Source organism: Opisthocomus hoazin, chromosome 2, assembly GCF_030867145.1.
Source record: "Opisthocomus hoazin isolate bOpiHoa1 chromosome 2, bOpiHoa1.hap1, whole genome shotgun sequence".
NCBI classification, from domain to species: domain Eukaryota; kingdom Metazoa; phylum Chordata; class Aves; order Opisthocomiformes; family Opisthocomidae; genus Opisthocomus; species Opisthocomus hoazin.
In genome coordinates this window covers 110991024-111013880 of record NC_134415.1, presented here as the reverse complement: position 1 = coordinate 111013880, position 22857 = coordinate 110991024, and the positions used below count along the sequence as shown (strand labels likewise).

Sequence of the window (22857 nt, the reverse complement as noted above, 5' to 3'; positions counted from 1 at the left end):
ACAAACACATTGATTATATCGATTTGGAAAGATTGGAAAGATTGCTACGTTATCACTGAGCCTTCTAGAGCAGATGTAACAGCCTAGCTTCTACTTTCATTCAAGAATGTTACTACCAGAGACTACTACTGGATGCAGTACAGTTAGACAACTGCCAACCAAAAGAAAGTGTAAATAATTAAGGTTCTTTAAAAAAATTGCCTATCTGTATCCCCTTCTTCTGAACTCTTTTGAAATCTGTGCAGAGATTAATGAAGAGTAAATGAAGTATGCATGGCTTGAACTGCTTTCTTGCATGGATGTGATGTTTTCTGTGGGAATCCAAGGTTAAGCAATTAATGTAAAAAATATCTCTCATTCTGTGGCACTAGAGACTCACCAGTACTCTGAAGTGGAGGACATGCACAGCATATATTCAGGAACAGCATCTACTTTAAGTTAAATAAATTTACTTTAAATAGTTTGTTTGCTCCTTCAAATTTATATTTGTTGTTAGTGTATTTAGAAAAAAAATACTATTCTCCACATTTAAAATGCTTCTGATTATTTTATGATTTAAGTCCTCCTAAGTTAAAATTTAGAATGCAGAATACTGTTCGTTTCACTTTATGGAAGTTTAATAAGTGATCCACAGGCTCAGCTGTTTCAGCTTTGTGAAAAAACACATCTGTTTTTGTTATCCTTCCTGTTTTGTTCAAGTCAAAATACTTTTCCATATGAAGAACAGAACAACTTCTTAGGTACAAAAAGCTAGTTCTTAAATACTAGCTTTACGCAAGAAATATATTTCTTATAAAGCATAGCGTTATTCCTTTCTACAATAACAATATCAGATTACCTTTAGATTTCATTTCACCCATAATCCAGGATGAAGCAGTTAATGACCTGCTATGCCACCTGGACACTTACAAGTCTGTAAGGCCAGATGGGATCCACCCAGCAGTGCTGAGGGAGCTAGTGGAGGAGCTGGCCAAGACACTCTCCATCATCTGTCAGCTGTCCTGCCTAACAGGGGAGGTCCCAGGTGACTGGAGGATAGCCATTGTAACACCCATCTAGAAGAAGGGCCAGAAGGAGGGTCCTGGGAACTACAGGCCTGTCAGCCTGACCTCAGTGCCAGGCAAGATTAAGGAGCGATTCATCGGCATGTGAAGGACAACCAGGGGATCAGGCCTAACCAGTATGGGTTTGTGAAAGGCAGGTCCTACTTGACCAACCTGATCTCCTTCTATGACCAAGTGACCCGCCTAGTGGATGAGGGAAGTGCTGTGGATGTTGTCTACCTGGACCTTAGTAAAGCCTTTGACACTGTTCCCCACAGCATCCTCCTGGAGAAACTAGCTGCCCATGGTTTGGATGGGTATACTCTTCACTGGATAAAGAACAGGCTGAATGGCTGGGTGCAGAGAGTGGTGATGAATGGAGGTAAATCCAGCTAGTGGCCAGTCATGAGTGGTGTTCCCCAGGGCTCAGTTTTGGGTCCAGTCTTGTTTAACATCTTAATCAATAATCTGGATGAGAGAGGATTGAGTGCTCCCTCAGTAAGTTTGCAGATGACAGCAATCTGGGTGAGAGTGTCAATCTGCTTAAGGGTAGGAAGGCTCTACAGAAGGATCTGGACAGGCTGGATCGATGGGCCAAGGCCAACTGTGTGAGGTTCAACAAGGCCAGATGCCGGGTCCTGCACTTGGGTCACAACCACCCCATGCAACGCTACAGGCCTGGGGGAGAGTGTCTGGAAAGCTGCCCACCAGAAAAGGACTTTGGGGTGTTGGTCGACAGCCGGCTGAACATGAGCCAGCAGTGTGCCCAGGTGGCCAATAAAACCAAAGGCATCCTGGCTTGTATCAGGAATAGTGTGGCCAGCAGGAGTAGGGAGGTGATCGTGCCCCTGTACTTGGCACTGGTGAGGCCGCACCTGGAGTTCTGTGTTAAGTTTTGGGCCCCTCACTACAAGAAAAACATTGAGGTGCTGGAGAGTGTCCAGAGAAAGGGTAATGAGGCTGGTGAGGGGTCTACAGAACAAGTCTTAGGAGGAGCAGCTGAGGGAACTGGGGTTGTTTAGTCTGGAGGAAGCTGAGAGGAGACCTTATTGCTCTCTACAACTACCTGAAAAGAGGTTGTAGTGAGGCAGGTGTTGGTCTCTTCTCCCAAGTAACTAGCAATAGAATGAGAGTCAATGGCCTCAGGTTGCATCAGGGGAGGTTTAGATTGGATATTAAGAAAATTTTCTTTACTGAAAGAGTGGTCAGACGTTGGAACAGTCAATTCCATGATTACTCTTGCTGACTTTATATCTCAGTTCTGAACCCAAAACACAGAAATTATAAAATTCTCTTTCCTCAAATATAAGCATACTGTTATGGATAAGCCAAATGATTTTTGTGAGATGAAGAAGGAGAAAAAAAAGACTAGAAATTAGGTGCAAAGATATATTGACTCAAATGGAAACATGGCTTTGCTCCAAATAGGTGAATTTGAAATGTTTTCTGTTGTGAATCTTTAAAAGTTTCACACTTCTTTTTGTAAACCAAAATAAAACATTTCTTTATGCTTTTGTTTTATGTCAAACAATGTGAAGTGATTCAGACAAGACGCAAGTCATCTTCATGAGCCTAAACTGATTTAGGAAGACAATTTTTCTTAACTGGTTCTCAGTTAGCAACCAAGATGTCTCCTGCATCGGAAATTGTTCTTTTTGGTTTAATTCAGGAAAACAGCCTTATACAAATTATGATTAAACATGTTTAAATCCACTAAAATTTATTAGAAGAGTTAAGACACGTTCTTAATCTGAGTGCATTTATACATGGTCCTCCAGTATTATATTTACAAATTCCTGCATTTTACGACAAGACCAACAGTTATGCCATCTGATGCTAATGTACTGATCACATTAATCTCTTTGATGGTAACATTGCTTCCAGAAAACCATCGACTATTTGTTTTAACGATTGTGCTTTATTCCAAGTTAAAAATTGTCTGACTTTCACTTACAGTGTTGTATCTTATTATGCACTTCTTGTTGTGCCCTTTCACCATCAATGAAAGTGCTGAGCAACACTGGGCTATGCAGTAAATGCTGTGGAAGACTTAAATGTTTTAAAGTGTTGACAGCAGTCTCAGTGTGAGACTGCAAGATCTTTTGTGACAAGGAAAATGGAAATTCTTTACCAAGAACTCCTCAAAATACCAAAATGGTGCAATTTATGCCTGAACATAACTTTCTTTTTACAAGGTTCTTGTGGTTTGCTTCTGTTGTGTCATGTTTATTTTTGCTTTCTACATTCAAGTGTATCTTTTTACATTTAAATTTACATTTAAAGACAGTGTCTATTAGCTTAATAACAATTCAGACAATGCCAAGCTGCTAAAAGAAAGTTCCATGGTCTAATTTTAAGGCTCACATCCTTTTTTCTTTGAATAGTAGCACATTTAATGTAGTCCAGCATTTCTGTATGATTACAAATGTTATTGAGAACAACAGTACTTTTATTTATATTGCGTCCAAAAGAAGAATATTTTATCTTTTTCAGGTATCCATGATCAGTAAAATACAGTTCTAATTCATAAACTTAAGATCAGGAGATCTTCATCTATTATAGAGTCACAGAATAGTTTGGGATGAAGGGGACCTTGCAGACCATCTAGTTCCAACCCCCCTGCCATGGGCAGGGACACATTCCACTAGACCAGGGGGCTCAAAGCCCCATCCAACCTGGCCTTGAATGCTTCCAGGGAGGGGGCAGCCACAATTTATCAGGGCAACCTGTTCCAGTGCCTCACCACCCTCATCATAAAGAATTTCTTCCTTGTATCTAATCTAAATCTACCCTCTTTCAGTTTCAAGCCATTACCCTTTGTCCTATCCCTACATGCCCTTGTGCAAAGCCCCTCTCCAGCTTTCCTGTAGGCCTACTTCAGGTACTGGAAGGCTGCTATAAGGTCTCCCCAAAGCCTTCTCTTCTCCAGGCTGATCAACCCCAACTCTCTCAGCCTTTCCTCACAGCAGAGGTGCTCCAGCCCTCTGATCATTTTTGTGACCCTCCTCTGGACCCTCTCCAACAGATCAATGTCTTTCCTGTACTGAGAGCTCCAGAGCTGGACACAGGACTCCAGGTAGCGTCTCGCCAGAGTGGAGTAGAGGGGCAGAATCACCTCCCTCGACCTGCTGGCTATGCTTCTTTTAATGCAGTCCAGGATACAGTTGGCCTTCTGGGCTGTGAATGCACAGTGCCAGGTCATGTTGAGCTTCTCAACAACCAGCACCCCCAAGTCCTTCTCCTCAGGGCTGCTCTTAATCCATCCGTTCTCTGCCCAGCCTGTATTTGTGCTTGGGATTGCCCTGACCAATGTGCAGGACCTTGCACTTGACCTTGTTGAACTTCATGAGGTTCACACAGGCCCACCTCTCCAGCCTGTCGAGGTCGCTTTGGATGGTGTCCTTTCTCTCCAGCGTGTCAACTGCACCATACAGCTTGGTGTTGTTGGAAAACTTGCTGAGGGTGCACTCAGTCCCACTGTCTGTCACCGACAAATATTGACCCCTGAGGAATGCCACTTGTAACTTGTCCCCACTTTGACACTGAGCCATTGACCGCAACTCTTTGATTGCGACCATCCAGCCAATTCCTTATCCACCAAGTGGTCCCTTCATCAGATCCATGTCTCTTCAATTTAGAGACAAGGATGTCACGTGGGACAGTGTCAAATGCTTTGCACAAGGCCAAATAGATGATGTCGGTTGCTCTTCCCTTATTCACCAATCCAGTGACCCCATTGTAGAAGGCCACCAAATTTGTCAGGCATGATTTGCGTTTAGTGAAGCCGTGTTGGCTGTTCACCAATTACCTCCTTACTTTCCACATGCCTTAGCATAGTTTCCAGGAGGATCTGCTCCATGATCTTGCTGGGCACAGAAGTGAAACTGACTGGCCTGTGGTTGCCCGGGTCTTCCTTTTTACCCTTTCTAAAAATGGGGTTTGTGTTTCCCCTTTTATCTCTTGACAGTGCTTTGTCTTTGCTACCAGGCGTCTCATGCCAGTAGTTGCCATCCCTAGTGAAAAGTGACAGGGAAGCAATAGGCTGTCATTTGTTGCATTTAAACCTAAGTTCTAAATGAGTCCCCAAAGCTAAGAGCTCAGCCTCTTGAAGTCATGCTGCAGGCAGCAGAGAGATGTCTCTGGAGGACAGTTCAGGCTGCTTCCTGTGTCTCTGTCTATTGACTGTAAAGGAAACGTGGGTGGAAAGCATCCTAGTGGAGGTGTCTCGGTGATTTCTGCAAAACTAGACAGTCAGAGCCTTTCCTTTTCTGTGGAGTGTTAGTGCCTTTCTAAGACACTGATACCTTTGCAGTCTAATGGGCAGATCAGTTCTTAAGGTCCTTACTTTTCAAACATCAAAATTTCCATGGATTTTCAGTCTGTCTGAAATTGTTTTTTCTCACTGATCTTTGATTTTTGTATTCCAAAAGGTGTATATTTTTAATATTCAAATTTTTCTAAATAGTCCTGTTCAATTTTTCTGCTGGGCAGGTTGGATCTGCTTTGGTTTGGTGCTAAGAACCTAATAGTTCTCCTTTATCATCCTGTGAACTGTCCAAAACCTGTACAGATCATGAAGACAGGACATGTTTTTAGGCTATCACTACACATATATTAACAATTTATATAGCTGTGTTCTGTAAATTATCTAGATATTTGCTTTCCCAGTGATCTGAACCTTCTAGTTTTGGTAGCATCAGTCTCTGACCTTCAACGTCCACTACAGAGAACATCTTTATTATTAGAATTCTGGACCGTGTCAGCTGGGAGGTGACAGTCTGGATTGTCACTGTATCTACTACCTTCTATGCCATTATTTTTGTCCAGATGTTTAAATAATTTTTATGCAAAATGCATCTGTTCCAATCTGAGCAGATTACTGTTGGGTTTTAGACCAACATACTACATTTTTTGCTGCTATTTAGTTTATCATTTGTTAGAAAGTCTTATTCAACAGAAGAAATTAAGAGGTGCAGTGTAATGTGAAGGGATGTAGCCTTATTTAGCAATAACAAAACCAGCTATTTTGAGTTAGGACTTCGTTGGGGGTGAAAAGTCTTTTTCCTATGTTGTGTAAATTTTAAGTAGCTGCTTTGTGAAAACATCTACTCAAAGAAATGTTTTGGCATTTCAGACATTTTCAGTGTTTGTCCTCCATTTTACTGCTCCCACTGGCACAACTGGGAGTTCTTAGATACGTACAAATGCTTGCAGTAACAGCAACTTAATTAACTACATTAAATCTCAGAAAAGTGAAGTATAATCAAATAAAAACAATAGTTAAATTATATGTGCTTTTCTTCACATTCCCTTAGGCTCTTAAGTAGTTAATTCTCCTTGCCCAGCTTTTGAGAGATTGTTGACTGGGAATTCGGAGTGCTCAGTACTCCAGGTTTTTTTCTATCCATTTTACATTATAGGTGCATTTTAAATCCTTGTGGGAAATAGAATCATAGAATCATTTAGATAGGAAAAGACATTTAAAATCATGGAGTCCAACCGTAAACCTACCACTGCCAAGTCCCACTAAACCAAGTCCCGAAGTGCCACATCTGCAGGGCTTTTAAATACCTCCAGGGATGGTGATTCAACCACTTCCCTGGGCAGCCTGTGCCAATGCTTCAGGGAAGAATTTTTTCCTAATATCCAATCTAAACCTTCCCTGGTGCAAATTGAGGCTGTTTCCTGTCATCCTACCACTTGCTACTTGGGAGACCAACACCTGACTCACTACGGCCTCCTCTGAGGTAGTTGTAGAGAGCAATAATGTCTCCCCTCAGCCTCCTCTTGTCCAGACTAAGCAGCCCCAGTTCCCTCAGCTGCTCCTCCTAAGACTTGTTCTGTAGACCCCTCACCAGCCTCGTTGCCCTTCTCTGGACACGCTCCAGTACCTCAATGTCCTTCTTGTAGTGAGGGGCCCAAAACTGAACACAGGACTCCAGGTGCGGCCTCACCAGTGCTGAGTACAGGGGCATGATCCGTTCCCTACTCCTGCTGGCCACACTATTCCTGATACAAGCCAGGATGTCGTTGGCCTTCTTGGCCACCTGGGCACACTGCTGGCTCAGGTCAGCTGGCTGTTGACCACCATCCACAGGTCTTTTTCTGGTGGGCAGCTTTCCAGCCGCTCTCCCCCAAGCCTGTAGTGTTGCATGGGGTTGTTGTGGTCCAAGTGGAGGGCCCGGCACTTAGGGGATATTCTGAAGAGGTGAACATGGTTGCAGTATACAAATGGATTATCTTGACTCTTGCAGTGTAACAATATCTAGATTCTAGAAGAAAATGTCATCCATAGAGAAAAAGAATTAGGTTGCTCTTCAACATTCAGTTTTTGTGCAGAAAATCAATTGGACTGGATGTAACTAACTTGGGGAAATTTTAGGTAGGCTAAAAATCCAGAAGTTTAGGCTCATTTTTCTGATTTAACACATCTGTTAAGGTATTCTTCACTTTAAAAAAAGATATAAACTTCTCAGTTTAGGCTTTCTGAAGGTGAGAGTGGAGCATTCCATCTTGCACCTCTTAGCAGTGACAATCCTGTTCCTTGTACCTGAAACTGAAACAAAGAACCAGAGTGGTTCAATGGGCAAGTTGAGTTATTTGAGTCTTTAAAAACTACAGAAATGTCAGGCCTGTGTGCTTGAAGGTGCCACTGAACATATGGTTCTCATATTTACCAGTCTAAGGTGATAAAACCTTCACAGGATTTCAGACCTTTGTTTCTAAAAAACAGCCTAGGAATAAAAAAAACAATGGGCCATTGTGCTATTACACAGACACAAAAAAATCTATATTATGTGAGATGACCTTAGCAGTTACTAAAGAAAGGAAGATAGCAGAAACCTTTCACAGATTGCTTTAAGAAGATGATTCCTCTGAGCAAAACTAGTTCTTTCTCCAGTGGCCTTTCAGAGTGTGACCCCTTTTCTCACTGTACTAAATATAGAAATGTCTAAGGGTGATCAAAAATGCCTTCATGCCAAGCATCTCACAGACACAGCGGTCTGTTCCCGTCTGAAAGAGCTTAGTTTCTGAAGATTGTGAGAAGCAGCAGAACACACAAGATGAATGAACAATATGTTGGCAGTAAATATCATCTAGTTCTTTGGTGGTGCTGTTATTATAGGAGGAAGGCAATAAATTTACTCAAGAATGGGACAAGCTGCAAGGAAAGAAAAGGGAACGATAATTGTGTGAATAAATTGTGTTCAAGAATGATCTGTAGGTATCGGTTTTGAACTGAAGAAAAATCTGTACCTTTTTTTGTCAGCCTTTTTTTTCTGTCTTAATTGATAGTAAGCCGTGGACAAACTATTTTTTTCGAACAGGGAAATTGTAATAGTCTAATTTAAGCAAAAGTCCAGTACAATTAAAAGTAGTCCAAGATACTTATTTTTGCAAAATCACAGAGCAGCTAATGGTATTATTTGTTCAGTTTACATGAGACAAGAACTTTACATTTGTTTCTCAAGTTGCTCAGTTCAATAGTGTTTTGAGGCTCTTTTCTTGACTTGAAACTTTTGCAATTATTAGTGTTAATACTTTAGGTACTTGATCTAGCTACTGCTAAATTCCAGAAAAATACTTTATAAAATGATATTGACTTTCTGAATAAATTTGTTTTGGTGCCAGTTAAGAGAAGCATTAGGGAAAATAACTTCTTGCCCTTTTCAGTTGCTTTCATGGCTCATTCTCCTTACACCAGATTTAGCTGGGGTATGTCCATGGGATTCTGTATTTCTCTTTCCCTTCTGTTTTCTTTGCAGACTCTCTGCTTCTGACAGTTGAACATGCTGTTGGTTCCCACTGCAGCCTGGCCTGTTAGAACTTTCTGTTCACAGAAGCTTCAAACCGAAAAGAGAAAACCTCTGTTTTCTCATTGTCTTTTCTCCAAAGTGGTGTTCCAGTTTTGTTTTGTTTGCCTTTTCTATTTTAAATGGGACTCCTTCCAAATGCTCACTGTGTTTGGAAGGCTAAATAAAATGAACTGAAGGAAAGACATACTTCATCTGATGAAGATATCCTCTTAGGATCAGATTTTTCTGTATGATTATTCTCAGGCTTGAGACTTTCATTCTGTTTCATTCTTAGGGTCTAAGTGACTGGTGATACCTTCAAATCTTGCAAATTTGGGTCAACCAGTAAAGTGTGTCTGCAAATGTTCTCCAGGATTTAATTAAAGATTCTCTTTGAAATGCCAAAAATAACAAACAATAATAATGCCTGGAGTAGATGAGGAAGCAACAGGCTGGTTTTTCTATCATTGTTTTCCTCCGTATGTAATTACCCCATTCCAAAAGCAGAAAATAATTAAAAGCCAAGACAGTGGAAATTTGAGAAGTGAAAAGAATAGTTAAAGTAGCACTGATATATTTGTGAAAATAATCTTTATTCCTTTATTTCATACCAAAAAGCTGGTCTCTGAACAATCAAATTCTCTGCATCCAGATGGCTTAGATGTTGTATCGCTGAGACATATACAGTTGCTATCAAACTGATTCGAGAGCGATCAGACTGAATGTATGAATTGCCTCTACCAATTCAGAATATACTGTAAAACCATATTAAATTATAACTTCTGAATTATACTGTAGTTTATAATGTGTAATTTCTTGTCTAATTTCAGACTGTAGAACTAGAGGACAGTTTAATGCATTTTCATATCACTTTCGGGGAAGGCGTTCTCTTGACTACAGCTTTCAGGAGGACAAGCCCTTGAAGAAAATGAAAATGACCAAAACAGTAAGGTGAGATTTACTTTTTTTAAAGAAGTATGAAAAAACTTTTTTTCCAAAATGGAATAAAACTGATTTCCTTGTAAGAGCATGCCACTTTTTTCCAGTGTCTACTTTCTCAAGTTCATGATTGATGTATTTCATTCTGACACCTCTGCCTATCTCCTAACCACTTTTTTTCAAGCTCAGATTTGTGTAAGACCCTTTGTGAGTGACATAGGAAGAACAAAAGCACTATACTGTGGTTTTCATGAAAAAAATCAATAATGAAGCATAATTTGGGGGATTTGGAATCCCACATTCCTACTGTGCCTGCAGTAACCAAGCTAGATTATTTCCTTTCCTCCTCGGAGTTGCCAGGTCCTCCCCTAGAAATAGGAGGAAACCAAATGCTCATAACATCGCCATAAAAATTTGTGATAATAGTAGGAATTTCTTCTAGTACCAGAATATTCCAAGCAAGAATGGAGAACGCAAGTGCAACAGACAGTGTTATTTATAACTTCCTAATCCTCAAAATACTGTAGCAAGGAAGTATATCATTGTGTCAGCCACAAATAATCAACTACAGAGGGTCCCTGCAATTTCTAGGGAATCAAAACTCATCTGTGAATTAGGGAAATGAAAGGAGTTCTGCTCAGACCAAACGTTTCTTGTGAACTTTGTTCATGATGAGTGAATCTGCAAATCTTGAATTATAGCTCTTTCCATATAGCACGTGTTCTTTTAGCAAATAAAATTATCTACTTGACTGAGGTGATCAGGCAGTCAACTTACTCTGGCAAGTAAAGCAGCTAGACGGATATGCAGACAGGTAAATTTATTTCAGGGGTTTCAAATACTCATGCAAGTGTTATAGCAGTGAAGAAACACCACGATTATATTTCACTTAATAGATAGGAAGCTGTCCTGAAGTAACAGAACTTTCAGGTGTTTCGGATCTCATACAAGAGAAGACAGCAGCAAAGTATAAGCTTACTTATAGACAACATAAAAAAGAAAGGTTCCTTTGAAGTAGTCCTTGAAGAAGGATGTTTTGTCTGTCTTTGCAAGTGAAATGTTAGAAGGTTTCAAATTTAGAAAACAGCAATTCACTTTTTAAAGATGCTAGTCCTCTAATTCTAAAACTGTAGAAGGGTTAAAATAAATGAAAATGAAACCAAGAAAAAATAAACACTTATATCTGGGAAGCAAGTTGTTTTCCTTAAATCGCTCTTTAACTGTGTTTCAGAAATGAAGCTCAAAAATCTACAACAGTCCAATTACTAATTAGGACTACAAAATAGTAAATTTACAATACCTTATTTATAGCTTAAATAAAGCTAAAACAACCTCAGTCTTGTAACACTCATCAGTTCTCATGCTTGTTGTTGTATTTAAGTTGCATTTGTAGTGAGAATATTTTTTTCTCCTTTTTTTTCCTTCTCGTGTTCAATAACTTGAGCAGGTGGGAAAGATTAAACTTTCTGTTGTACAATAGCAGCTGGTTTACTTGAATTTTGGCATGTTATGTTGTTTAGAGTTCTTTTTCTTTAATTTAGATGAAAAACTTTGGGAAACTAAGTAGTTTGAACACCTGCCAATAAGTGCTGGTTTAATTTATGCAGAAAGATTATAAATTGTGACCCCTATTATATGAGAGAGGATTTCTTTGCCAGTTCATTCTTTGGATGTCCCTTAGCTCTGGAGATGATATGCTAACAAAATAGGAATGCTTGTATGGTTTCAAGGATCATAATGTAATAAGTGACTTAATAATTAGTGTTATCCTTGGTTTTGAATACAGATTTTCTTAAGTGGTGCCAAATAATATATTATTAGTTATGGACAGCTCCTATGATAACTGTTCCTCATCAACAGATTGAATTGGTTAACATGATTTAGTGTTGTACATCTCTCATCAGATATCAGCTGGAATGTTCTGTAGGCAAAACACTCTAGATTTTGTGTACGATGATCAGTATTGATTTCAAATGTTAGTTAAAATGGGACACAGGAATATGTTCATATCTAAAAGTTTCTTTATGAAACTTAAAGTACTATTTCTTTAAATGCACGTTTTGCTAATGAGCACATAGAGGGAGAAACCATGAATCTGAATGCGAAATGTGAATTTCATGTTTGGAAGTAACACGTTTTAAGACTCACTTTTGTCTGCTTTCATATTAGAGGCTCAAGAGATTTCCCAGTGAATTTAAGGTGATGCTCTTCAATGTCACTGATGACAACTTTGTGTGTCCCCCTGCATGAAATACATAGATTATTTTTCAAAGTAGAAGAAATTCCCTGTTGCTAGTTATATAAACAGTAATCAACTGCTTGCCTCACCTGTGCTGTTGTGGCTTATACAGTTCCTACATTTGTTAGTTGCTCTTCTTTTATATTTTTGCTAAGTGTTCTAAAGTATCTGGCCAAAAAAGAGAAATCCTAACTTGGCATTCATTTGTTGCAGTTCTGTGAAACAGAGTAAATATTTTCGTAATGCCACATCTCATGAAAATAGAAACGTGCCTGCAGTGAATGACTTCAAAGAATTTGTTCTGGAAATGCAAAAAACTATTTCAAGCCTCAGAAACCAGGTAAGGTGCTATAATGGATAATTTCTAATTGTAGATTTAAACTATAATGTTTTCCTAACGTCACTCCTCTTATGTTTTTAATATTTAGACATCCACTGCAGCCAAAAACCACCACATAGTATCTCAAACAAAACACAACACAGAACATGGTGTGTTATTATTCTTTATTTCTATGTTCTTTCAAAATTGTACTGAAATGTTCTACGATTAGACCCTCTTGACTTTTGAACCTGAATACTTGTGTAACCATTGTGTACTAAACATGGGATTAGTCTTTCTCTAAAAATTTGTCTGTAGAGTTAATAAAATCCTGAGATTTATAGAGTGTATATAAAACTATGATTAAAATGTAGACGTTATAAGAAGTAATATGCCAGACTACAGCTGTAAAGATAGTTAAGATCTAGATCACTTAGAGAAGTCTTTTACAATGTGGCGTAAATAAACTTTTTATTCAGAATAACTCAGTCATAGTGGAATTCAGTTTTAAAAATGTATACCATACAGGACAGACAAATCCAAATTAGGCCAAAATGTTTGCCTACAATAATTAAGTCCCTCCAGAGCAGCTTTTCCATGTAATTTATAGGTACAAATCATATATTTGCACAGTAACTTGATTCCATCTTTAGTGGTATTACTTAATCATTGTACTCATCTTCAATGCTCCCATTTTGATAGCGGAAACGGTGTGTTAAACTAAGACTTACTACATTTCAGCCAGTTTTTCTGTCCTTCTGGAAGTAAAAAAGACTGAGGGATTGTTAAAGATTGTGCCTTCATAACTACTGTTCCCAAGAAGCATGCAATCAGCAAGATAAACTAGTCTTATAACCCCTGTTTTTCATCAATAAGGAAAAAACAGACACAGTCAAAAATCCAAGCAAGCATTTTTAATTATTTTTCTTATTTTACCTTCTTTTCATTCAGACATTTTTGAAAGTTTAGTGTTTTCTTTCCATATACGTCACATTTAGTTTGCTTCTCTTTGTATCTAGTTGTGTATTCCAGTGGTAGGAAAGGTGTATCTTCGGTTAGTTTTCTTTCTCAAGGCTGTTTCCATACATATTACCTGTTTCCAATCTTTTAGCATTATGAAAACAAAGTAGTGAGAAGAAAAACCTAGACAACTATTTATCATGCATTATGTAACATGAGAGAAAAGATAGAATACCTTGCACGAATAAAAACCTTTCTTTGATTCAGTTATTGACTTTTTTTAATGGTTTCAGATAAAAAAACTTGAATCACACCTCAGTAAAACTGATTGCACTGATGAAAAGGGTAAATCATATTCCAGCAATGAAACCTGGAAAAGGGACCCTTGTACTGTGTGTGAATGCAAAGTAAGTATGTGGAAATCCATTTTGATATAGAAAATGTGTTAGGTTCTGCTCCTAAAACAGCAGTTCAAGTTTTGTGCCTGCTAATTTCTGAGTAATAGCTGCTAATTTTTTTTTTATGGACCTTCAGTTATGTCGTGCAAAAAATTATATTGTTCAGATACCCCTGCCCTTGACACCGGTTTTCAATCCAGCTTTAATATACTTCTATTGTATCTTTATTTTTATTGATGTATAGTTGTACTGGCAAAATTAACTGCGAAGTAAGACTTCTTGAAAAAGTCTACTCAAATGCATAATAATCAGTAAAAGCTCATCCAACAGTGCTAGATTTTCGTTTTCTTTTGTCATGGTGAAATTTTAAAAAAGTTAGTTAAAGAAATATGTCAGTACTTGGTATCCCAGAGTTTCGTGCCTGAACATTAGATAAAATGGTGTACTGCTCCATTAAAGATGGTGTAATACAAAGAGCCTTCTCAGTATCAGTTTATGCTGAAATAAACTATGTGGAGTTAATTTTAGTAGCCAAGATCTTAGAGAGGATGAATGAGAAAATGTGCTTCAAAAATACGAAAAATATATCTCTTGTTTGCAAAATGTAGCTAAGTATGTTCTGTGTTTGTTACTTTTTTCCCTGGCACAGGTCGGTCAGATTACCTGTTTTGTAGATTCATGCCCGCCGGCTGACTGCGAAGCAGCTGTGAAGGTTAAAGGAGATTGCTGTCCCGTCTGCTTAAAACCAAATATTAATAAAAAGAAGCCATAAGTCAGCTTTTTAAGAATTTAGGTGCATACTTCTCAAATCATATCAATGCCTGCTGATGGCAAAACCAGGTAACTACAGTCTTAACAACAACAATAAATCAAGATTTACAACATTCTAATGGTGCTGTAACAGTATAACATAATGCGTCATTTTATTTTCTGCCCATGAAGGTAATCACAATGCAAAAATTAACGAAAGGGAAATTAGCAAACAGGTCAATGTTAATTGTGCGTTAAACTTCTCAGGTTAGACAAACTCAAACTGGTGCTACTTTAAAAGAACACTGTCAGGTAGTTTTAGGTACCCAAAATGACTGGGCTTGAGACTTACTCTAAAATGAACACTTTGTTTCCTGTCTTTAATTAGTAGCATTAAGAGTTGACTATCCCTTTTGAGTACCAGTCTGACTTGATATTTAGCTCTTTCTTATTATTTAGTAAATGCAGGGAAAAGGAAAACACAAGGTCGCTGTGCTCAAAGCAATGCTGTAGAGGGCCAGTTTCTGCAAGCCCACCTATGCATGGAAATTCTCTTGAATCGCGTTATCATTTCTGCATCTGGACCAGCAAGGTAAAAAAGAAAACTACATGACACCTTTGAACACCCTTTCATTATTCAAGAAGCAAAATTAACAAATATTTTCAAACCAAAAAATCTAGAATTAGTAAAGAAATATAAATAAATGTAATTGGAAGATACAAAAAGCAACTGAATGTATATGACAGATGTAATTGACAGTGTTCCTTGTTCCAGGATAACATACATGACAGAGTAGCATTTGATCTTGAAATGAACATAATCTTTTTTGTCAAAACATATGTAATTGCTTGACAACTTTTTTTTTCTGTTTCATTTATTTGAAGTCATTGTAACATGACCATCCAGTCCAATTTTAAAGCGTGCTTCTCTTGATCTCAGATCAGCTCAAGTATTTGTATGGCCCTGTTATGAAAATGTGAAAAGATGTCACATGCCATTTTGTATACAAAGATTCCTACTGATTAATTGTGCATATCGTCAATAGACATATGTTCCTGATTATATTGTGGCACAGTCTGTTGAAAAAAAAACAAAAAAACAGTCAAAATCAAGCGTCGTGGTTAATTGTGGATTGACTACTTTTTCTGACAAGGTTTTTGAGTTTTTAGGTTTTTTTTCCAGTTTCGTCTAATGCATATATATTTTTACCTCAGTATTTTTATCATACATGTTAAAATGGTCTGCCAATGGAGTTTATTTCCCATTTAATAAATGTTTAACATTATAGAGTATATGTCTACACTAGCATTTCAAAGTTGTGTACTTTTTAGACTACAAACTGCATATTTTTGACCACGAATTATATAGTATGTTCAGTGAAGGACAACTATCATACCTCATTTTACAGCTTTTTTGTGTTTATTCAGAATTGGTTCTCTCCCTGAATACTTAATGTGTTAGAATTTGTCACTCTGTCCAGAAGTTCCAAGACAGGACTAACTAGAACCAGAGCTTTTCTTTAGTTATATAGTTCACTGACTTCTGAGTTTATTGTTCAAATTTAGGGAACAGACATTTGGGTATCAAAGAAATCTGCACAAAATTGAACGTTCTCATCTTACACATTTCAGATTATGCAAACAGACTGAATACCTAATTATTGTAAGGTAGATCAAATACCTGTCTAATAACTAACCTAGCACAGCAATACGAGTTCCACTACAATATCTTGGCACATAATTTCTCTGATTACTAACATTAAGAATTTCTAATTTGATAAAATGATACCATGACACACATTCAAACTTTGGTGTATCTTGAAAGCTTACTACAGAAACTTGTTTCATACTATGGCAGGAGCAATATGTACATGTGAGTGGTGTGCTAAAGGTGTTTGGTAGAGGTACACATGGAACTACAATTTATATTTTAAGAATATTTTAATTGATTTTATATACATTGTTTTGGCTTGTATAATTTTCTGTGTTAATACTTTTAGAAATTGTGTGTGGCGAGCATGTTTGAGTATCATATGGTTCCTAGAGGCTGTCATTCCTGTATTTCTTTGATACTCTGGTATTTTGTTGACTTTTGTTGAGAGTCCAAACCACATGTCTCGTCCTGTAATTCCAACTCGGATGGAACTCCCGTTGACCTATAGCAGGAATTCCTCAAAGAGGAAGGATTGCAGAGCTAAGCCAAATAGAATTTAACTGTCTAAACAGTTAAATAAGGCAGTAATACATCCAGCTGATTACTACTTGCATTCTTTTATTCCAGTTTTATATTAAATAAACTTTCTCAAGATTTCCGCTTATAGGAGAGGAGAGTTTCCATTTATACATTATAAAATAGTACCTTATATCGGATTGTTCCTTTTCTCCAGCCTCCAGAGTAAAGTGGGAGGCTTTCTTCATTGTTCACTGTTTATTCATATGGTATATAAAATGGGCTTAGGAGTCTGGATATGCTTAAACAAGTGTAATATTGAGTTATTTTCTGCCATCCATCTGATCATAAATCATTCAGGAAAAACAGGTCGTTATCCACAGTTTAAAATGTAATTAATCATGGATTGTACTAATTCAGTTTTACTGCAGTGTCTGCAGAATCAGCATTGATTTTAACATTTCTGAAACAGTGGCCAATGGCTAGATGACAATTTCCTCAGTATCCACTGTGAGAATATTGCTGTAATATGTTGCAAATTTTACATATTTATTTTCTTTTTTAATGTTACCTAAAACCAAGTCTTTATTGTTTTTATTCTAATCAGTAAATTTACCAAAGAACTGTTTGCACTGTATAATGAATGCTTTTCAGTTAAAATAAAGTGGGCCACATTTCCAAGTAAATTCTGAGTGATTTCTTCTCGATACGTGTATTGTTTAGGCTATTTGTGGAAGATTACAGTGTGTAGGCTTTCATCAGAGATCTATATTACTTATCTTATGCAGGAATGTCATGATCAAGACTGTTTCTGAGAACTAAACAATGACCTAATCAATCATGTATATACAGCTTCATGCAATCTCAGCTCAAAACGACTCTTGTGCAAAAGAAACCCTCTTATTTACCTCATCTTGTTTCTCCGTCATAGGATTTGAACAACTGCTGACTTACTCTCATCCTCTGTGGAAGTCTTAGGATCTCTAGGGTACTGGGTTCTGGGCACTGGTACAGTTGCTTTGCTAGATCCACCTGAGATTCATCTATTTCTTCACATCTTCGTTCAGTAAAGCATTTTGTGTTACAATATCATTGCAATTAATATATAATTCTAATTTGCCTTACAGTGAAATGGGAGAAGTGGAAGGTAGACTCCAAGATGCAGAGTTAAGAATCATTTTCAAGTTGCAGTTGACTGTGCTTCACTATAGTTTGACTTTGAGTATTGCATAAGGCAAATCTAGAAAAGCAGAACTGTAATATGTTAATTTATATGTTTTCCAGCAGGTTGCTGAAATATCCTGTTGCTCTTCCAAAATGTTGATGGGTAGCATTGAGTCACTATTCTATAAAAATTTTAGGGCAATCAGATTTTTTTTTTTTTTTTCCTCCAAATACAGATAAGTTTAGTTTGGCAAAGTACTGGTACACATTTTTCTAGTAACTTAAATGGGTAATGCATGCTTCTTTTAACAGACATAGTCAGTTCCTAAGTTCCTAAGACTAATCTAATAATACACAGATATTTAAATTTCAACAACATTTTTGCAGAGACTTGAGGAAAAGTTTTTGTTTCAGGAAATAACTGTGTTAGTCCAAACAAGACTATAGCCAGGGTTCAATACAGTTAATTGTCAAGAAGTTTGCTAACGGTTATAAAAAAACCAAAACACAAAGTTTAGACATATAGAATAAAACTCTTGCACTGATACCGATATATTTTGAGAAACGTTCAGTTGTATTTGAAATAAACTGAGTAAATGAATTGTATTCCTTTTGACTGGTTACAGCTAGGAATCACTTGGCTACAGTATGATTAAAGTTGTCTTTATAGGGACTGACCTCCCATACTCAATAACTTTGTTTTGTAAAATAATATTTTGCTGCCATAGTACATGTCATTATGTGATTGAAAATATTTTTCGTTGTATTTTCTTTTTAACCCTCTACTAGTTTCATGGTTTTTTCCTATAGTATTTACCAAATCAGTAGTCTTTGCAGTGAGATTTTTAGGCATGTTGGGACTGTTCCATGACTTTAGTTTGGAAAGTAGAATAAGGTATCAAAAACTGACATACTTGATTAATTTTCTCAAAACTTCTGCATTATTCTATTGTCATATTGTTAAAATAGATTGAATGTTTTCCATATACAGGATAATACAGCTATAAAATTACCAGTAGAAAGAAAGACTGCTTATTATCCTCTCATGGTCTCTCTCATCCACAATGCGAGGTTCAGTGAAGTATATTTCAAAATTCACTACACTAATTTTAATTAAGAAAAAATGAGATCAAATATGTGACAAAAAAGCTGGTTAGATAGAGTATATATATAAAAAACCAGTATGACCATATGCACATATCTCATTCGTGCTGAAAGTCTGTCAGACTCTCAGTGGAGGGAATCAACATTATTAAAACTAATGGGAACCAATAAATTACTGAACATGTAATAAATTACTAGATACTAATACTGTCCTAATCAGCTTTGCATTCTGATTTACCTAGTCAGGAGATTGTATGAGTCATGAAAAGGCAGCATTGTCTGCTAATAGCATATTTTAAAGCAGACATCCTAGCAATATCAGACTGTTATTTTGCAGTTATGCTGGCTGCTTAGTTTCGTGCAGTAGTTCCTTTTCTTGCCTTTATTCACACTTGGCTTGCTGTGACATGGCAAGGAAACCTCTGCACCTCCAACATCCTTTTCCTTCTGTTTTCTGTCCCAACATCCTTGCTGTCCACCCGGCAGTGGTATGAATGGTCCTTTCGCTGCGCTTCAGCATTCCAGCCTGGTGACAGACAGAGCAGAGTACAGATCAGATATGTCTAGATTACAAAAAGATCTGACCAGCTGTGTTTAGCTGAAAAGCTGGGAATTGAATATCTCTGTTCAGATTCAGAAGTGGAACAGAACAGCAATTCCTGGGATAAAGGAATAAATTTAAGTGTTGCATTCAGTAGTTTGTGCCTATTTGATGCTTCCCTTAGTGATACAACTTTACATTCCCACAAGTCACATGCTTTAAAAAAGTTACTATGTTGCCAAAACAAATCTCATTACCTACTTATCTCTTTATGAGATTTGTCTGTTGTTAACCTGGCTTGCAGCCATTCCAGGCATCAGCACGGTAAAGTGCTTCATGTCTTTTCATAGAGATTAGCATGAAAAAGTAGCCAGAGCGAAAAAGGTAATCAGGAATTGTCCTGAGAAAGGAAAAGAAGCTAGTACTTTGTTTTGGTGGGGAGAAAAAAAAGAAAGATTTCATCAAGCACGCTGAATTTTTTCAGGCAGAGTGCAACAGTTCATCAGGAATATGAGAACTGATTTAATATAATAGACTGCAAGAGAGAGTCCCCAGGCAGTGGGGATCAATTTCACCATTTATTGGAGTGGTAGTAAGGCAGGCTTTTAGTCCCCTACCTCCACTCTAAGGCATTGCCTTTCTTTCAGTGAAGATCACCTTTTCTTTATTACTTCTCCATGCTTTATTTCTTTATTTCTTCTCCATGCTTCCGTGTGAACATGAGGAAGAACTTCTTCCCTCTGAGGGTGACAGAACACTGGAACAGGCTGCCCAGGGAGGTTGTGGAGTCTCCTTCTCTGGAGATATTCAAGACCCGCCTGGACAGGGTCCTGTGCAGCCTGCTGTAGGTGACCCTGCTTCGGCAGAGGGGTTGGACTAGATGACCCACAGAGGTCCCTTCCAACCCCTACCATTCTGTGATTCTATGATTCTTTCAAAGGTAAGGGACATAAATATGAACTCAAGACTACAAACCAGAAAGTTTACTGGGCAAATCATCAACCTGACCGCTCAGAGTGGCAGGTCCTAGCTGGTGAACGAGGTCTTAGTTAGAGGCCTGAATGGGATGCTTTGGAGGAGGTTTCAGTGTCATCCAGTTGGAAATGTTAGCCAAAGGGTCATATTGGGGTTCCTCTCCTTTTCCCACACCTAGATGCCATATTTGGCACTGTCTGTTATGAATTTCCATAATACAGGTTTCACAGTTCCAAGGAACTTTGCAAGGAGACACCAAGTTGAAGGCTCGCTCTTTCCGAAGTCACTCTTGCTGCAGAAAGCCATCTTCTTGCTACAGATGGGAGGCAAGTGTGACAGCTATCATATATAGAGAACAATTCCAGTTACTGAGGGAACACTCAGGCTGTTCTAATCAAGGGTTTTCTCTCTCTCTGGGTGAAACTGAGTTATTTTGCGACCAATGCTTTTATTTAAAACCTCAAATGCTGTCATAGAAAAGGAAGACTATTTTTTTTTAATAAGCTTTGGAGAAAGGGCCTTGTTGAATGCAGTGCAGCAGACTGGAGACATTGTAGGAGCAGATTTCAGCTAAAATGGTTTGGCATGGTAGCATACAGCCTTAGCAGTTGTCAGGCTATTCTCTTATATTGAGAGTATTTAAAGATTGCCATGGGATTAGTTGGATTTTCTTGTATATCAAAAATCAATTCAGGCAATAACAGCACCTGCCTTGAGGTCAGAAAATGACAGCTTGTTTCTGGCGCAGACAAATGTTAATGTGGATTTTAAAACCTGCATCTTATGTTCTTCCTTGTTTTCTGCAGTGGAACGCTATCGTTACCCCACATCTCACCTTGCAAGCAGCAAATATTTTCCATTCGAACTTCAGATTTTTTCAGGAAACTTGTTGCCTTACTTTTTTAAGATCAAGGAGTTTGCACATTAGGACTGATAAAAACAGGCATAGCTCCTACCTATTGCTTTAGGTGAATAGACTTTTAAAGCCTGGAGAAGTCACTGCAGTCCCATACAGCATCTGCACAGCATGCTAAGCTCCATTAATCCAGTGTCTCTTACATTAACACTGTATTGTGTTCAAATAATATCTTAAAAAGGCATATGGCCTTGACTGAAAATTTTAAAATATTACTTCTGCATCACCATAATGTAAATTGCAATAGTGAGTTTCTTACTCTCACAAAGAATTTCAGCCTGCAATAGTTTACCTGTGTAAGTAGGGTTGTCATCAGCGGCGCTGAGTCTAGTTGGAGGCTGGTAACTAGTGGTGTCCCCAAGGGGTCAGTACTGGGCCCAGTCTTGTTTAACTTCTTCATCAATGACCTGGATGAAGAGTTAGAGTGTACCGTCAGCAAGTTTGCTGACGACACAAAATTGGGGAGTGGTGGATACACCAGAAGGCTGTGCTGCCATTCAGCATGACCTGGATAGGCTGGAAAGTTGGGCAGAGAGAAACCTGGTGAGGTTCAACAAGGGCAAATGCAGGGTCCTGCACCTGGGGAGGAACAACCTCATGCATCAGTACAGGCTTGGGGTGGACCTGCTGGAGAGCAGCTCTGTGGAGAGGGACCTGGGTGTCCTAGTGGACGACAGGTTAACCATGAGCCAGCAGTGTGCCCTGGCTGCCAAGAAGGCCAATGGCATTCTGGGGTGCATTAGGAGGAGTGTGGCCAGCAGGTCGAGGGAGGTTCTCCTTCCCCTCTACACTGCCCTAGTGAGGCCTCATCTGGAGTACTGTGTCCAGTTCTGGGCTCCCCAGTTCAAGAAAGATGAAGAGCTACTGGAGAGAGTCCAGTGGAGGGCTACGAGGATGACGAAGGGCAGCATCTCTCCTGTGAGGAGAGGCTGAGGGAGCTGGGCTTGTTCAGCCTGAAGAAGAGAAGGCTGCGAGGGGACCTAATAAATGCTTATAAATATCTGAAAGGTGGGTGTCAAGAGGATGGGGCCAGACTCTTTTCAGTGGTGCCCAGCGACAGGACAAGGGGCAATGGGCACAAACTGAGGCACAGGAAGTTCCGTCTGAACATGAGGAAGAACTTCTTCCCTCTGAGGGTGACGGAGCCCTGGAACAGGCTGCCCAGGGAGGTGGTGGAGTCTCCTTCTCTGGAGATATTCAAGACCCACCTGGACGCGGTCCTGTGCAGCCTGCTGTAGGTGACCCTGCTTCGGCAGGAGGGTTGGACCAGATGACCCACAGAGGTCCCTTCCAACCCCTACCATTCTGTGATTCTGTGAAGTATTCAGCTACTCCAGTGCTCATCCTGGCCCTTAGTCTCACCTCTACTTGCAAACTAGATCATGCTTCTTATTTGTTATTTTAAAAATTTTTTGTGACCGCACATACAGAGTCTAAGATGACTCTTATTCACTAAATCACACCTAGAATTCATATTCAGCCAGATCCTAAAGCTGCTTTTAGCTATTTTATAGTCCCCAATTTTGTAAGTAGAAGTCACATT

At 38.6% G+C, this 22857-nt stretch overlaps 1 protein-coding gene across 4 annotated transcripts in view; it reads left to right on the top strand.

Annotated features, from left to right (window-relative positions):
* PXDN (peroxidasin) overlaps positions 1-17279 on the top strand; it is a 90771-nt gene extending 73492 nt beyond the window's left edge. For 3 of the 4 annotated variants that reach the window (XM_075414767.1, XM_075414765.1, XM_075414768.1), the window contains 4 exons: positions 9670-9790; positions 12231-12357; positions 13590-13703; positions 14344-17279. In XM_075414767.1, coding sequence (XP_075270882.1) covers positions 9670-9790; positions 12231-12357; positions 13590-13703; positions 14344-14466 — 485 coding nt within the window. In that variant the 3' untranslated portion in view covers positions 14467-17279. The remainder of the gene's footprint in view (positions 1-9669; positions 9791-12230; positions 12358-13589; positions 13704-14343) is intronic. The other variant, XR_012763257.1, reaches the window with a different exon arrangement.
* The last annotated feature ends 5578 nt before the right edge of the window (positions 17280-22857 follow it).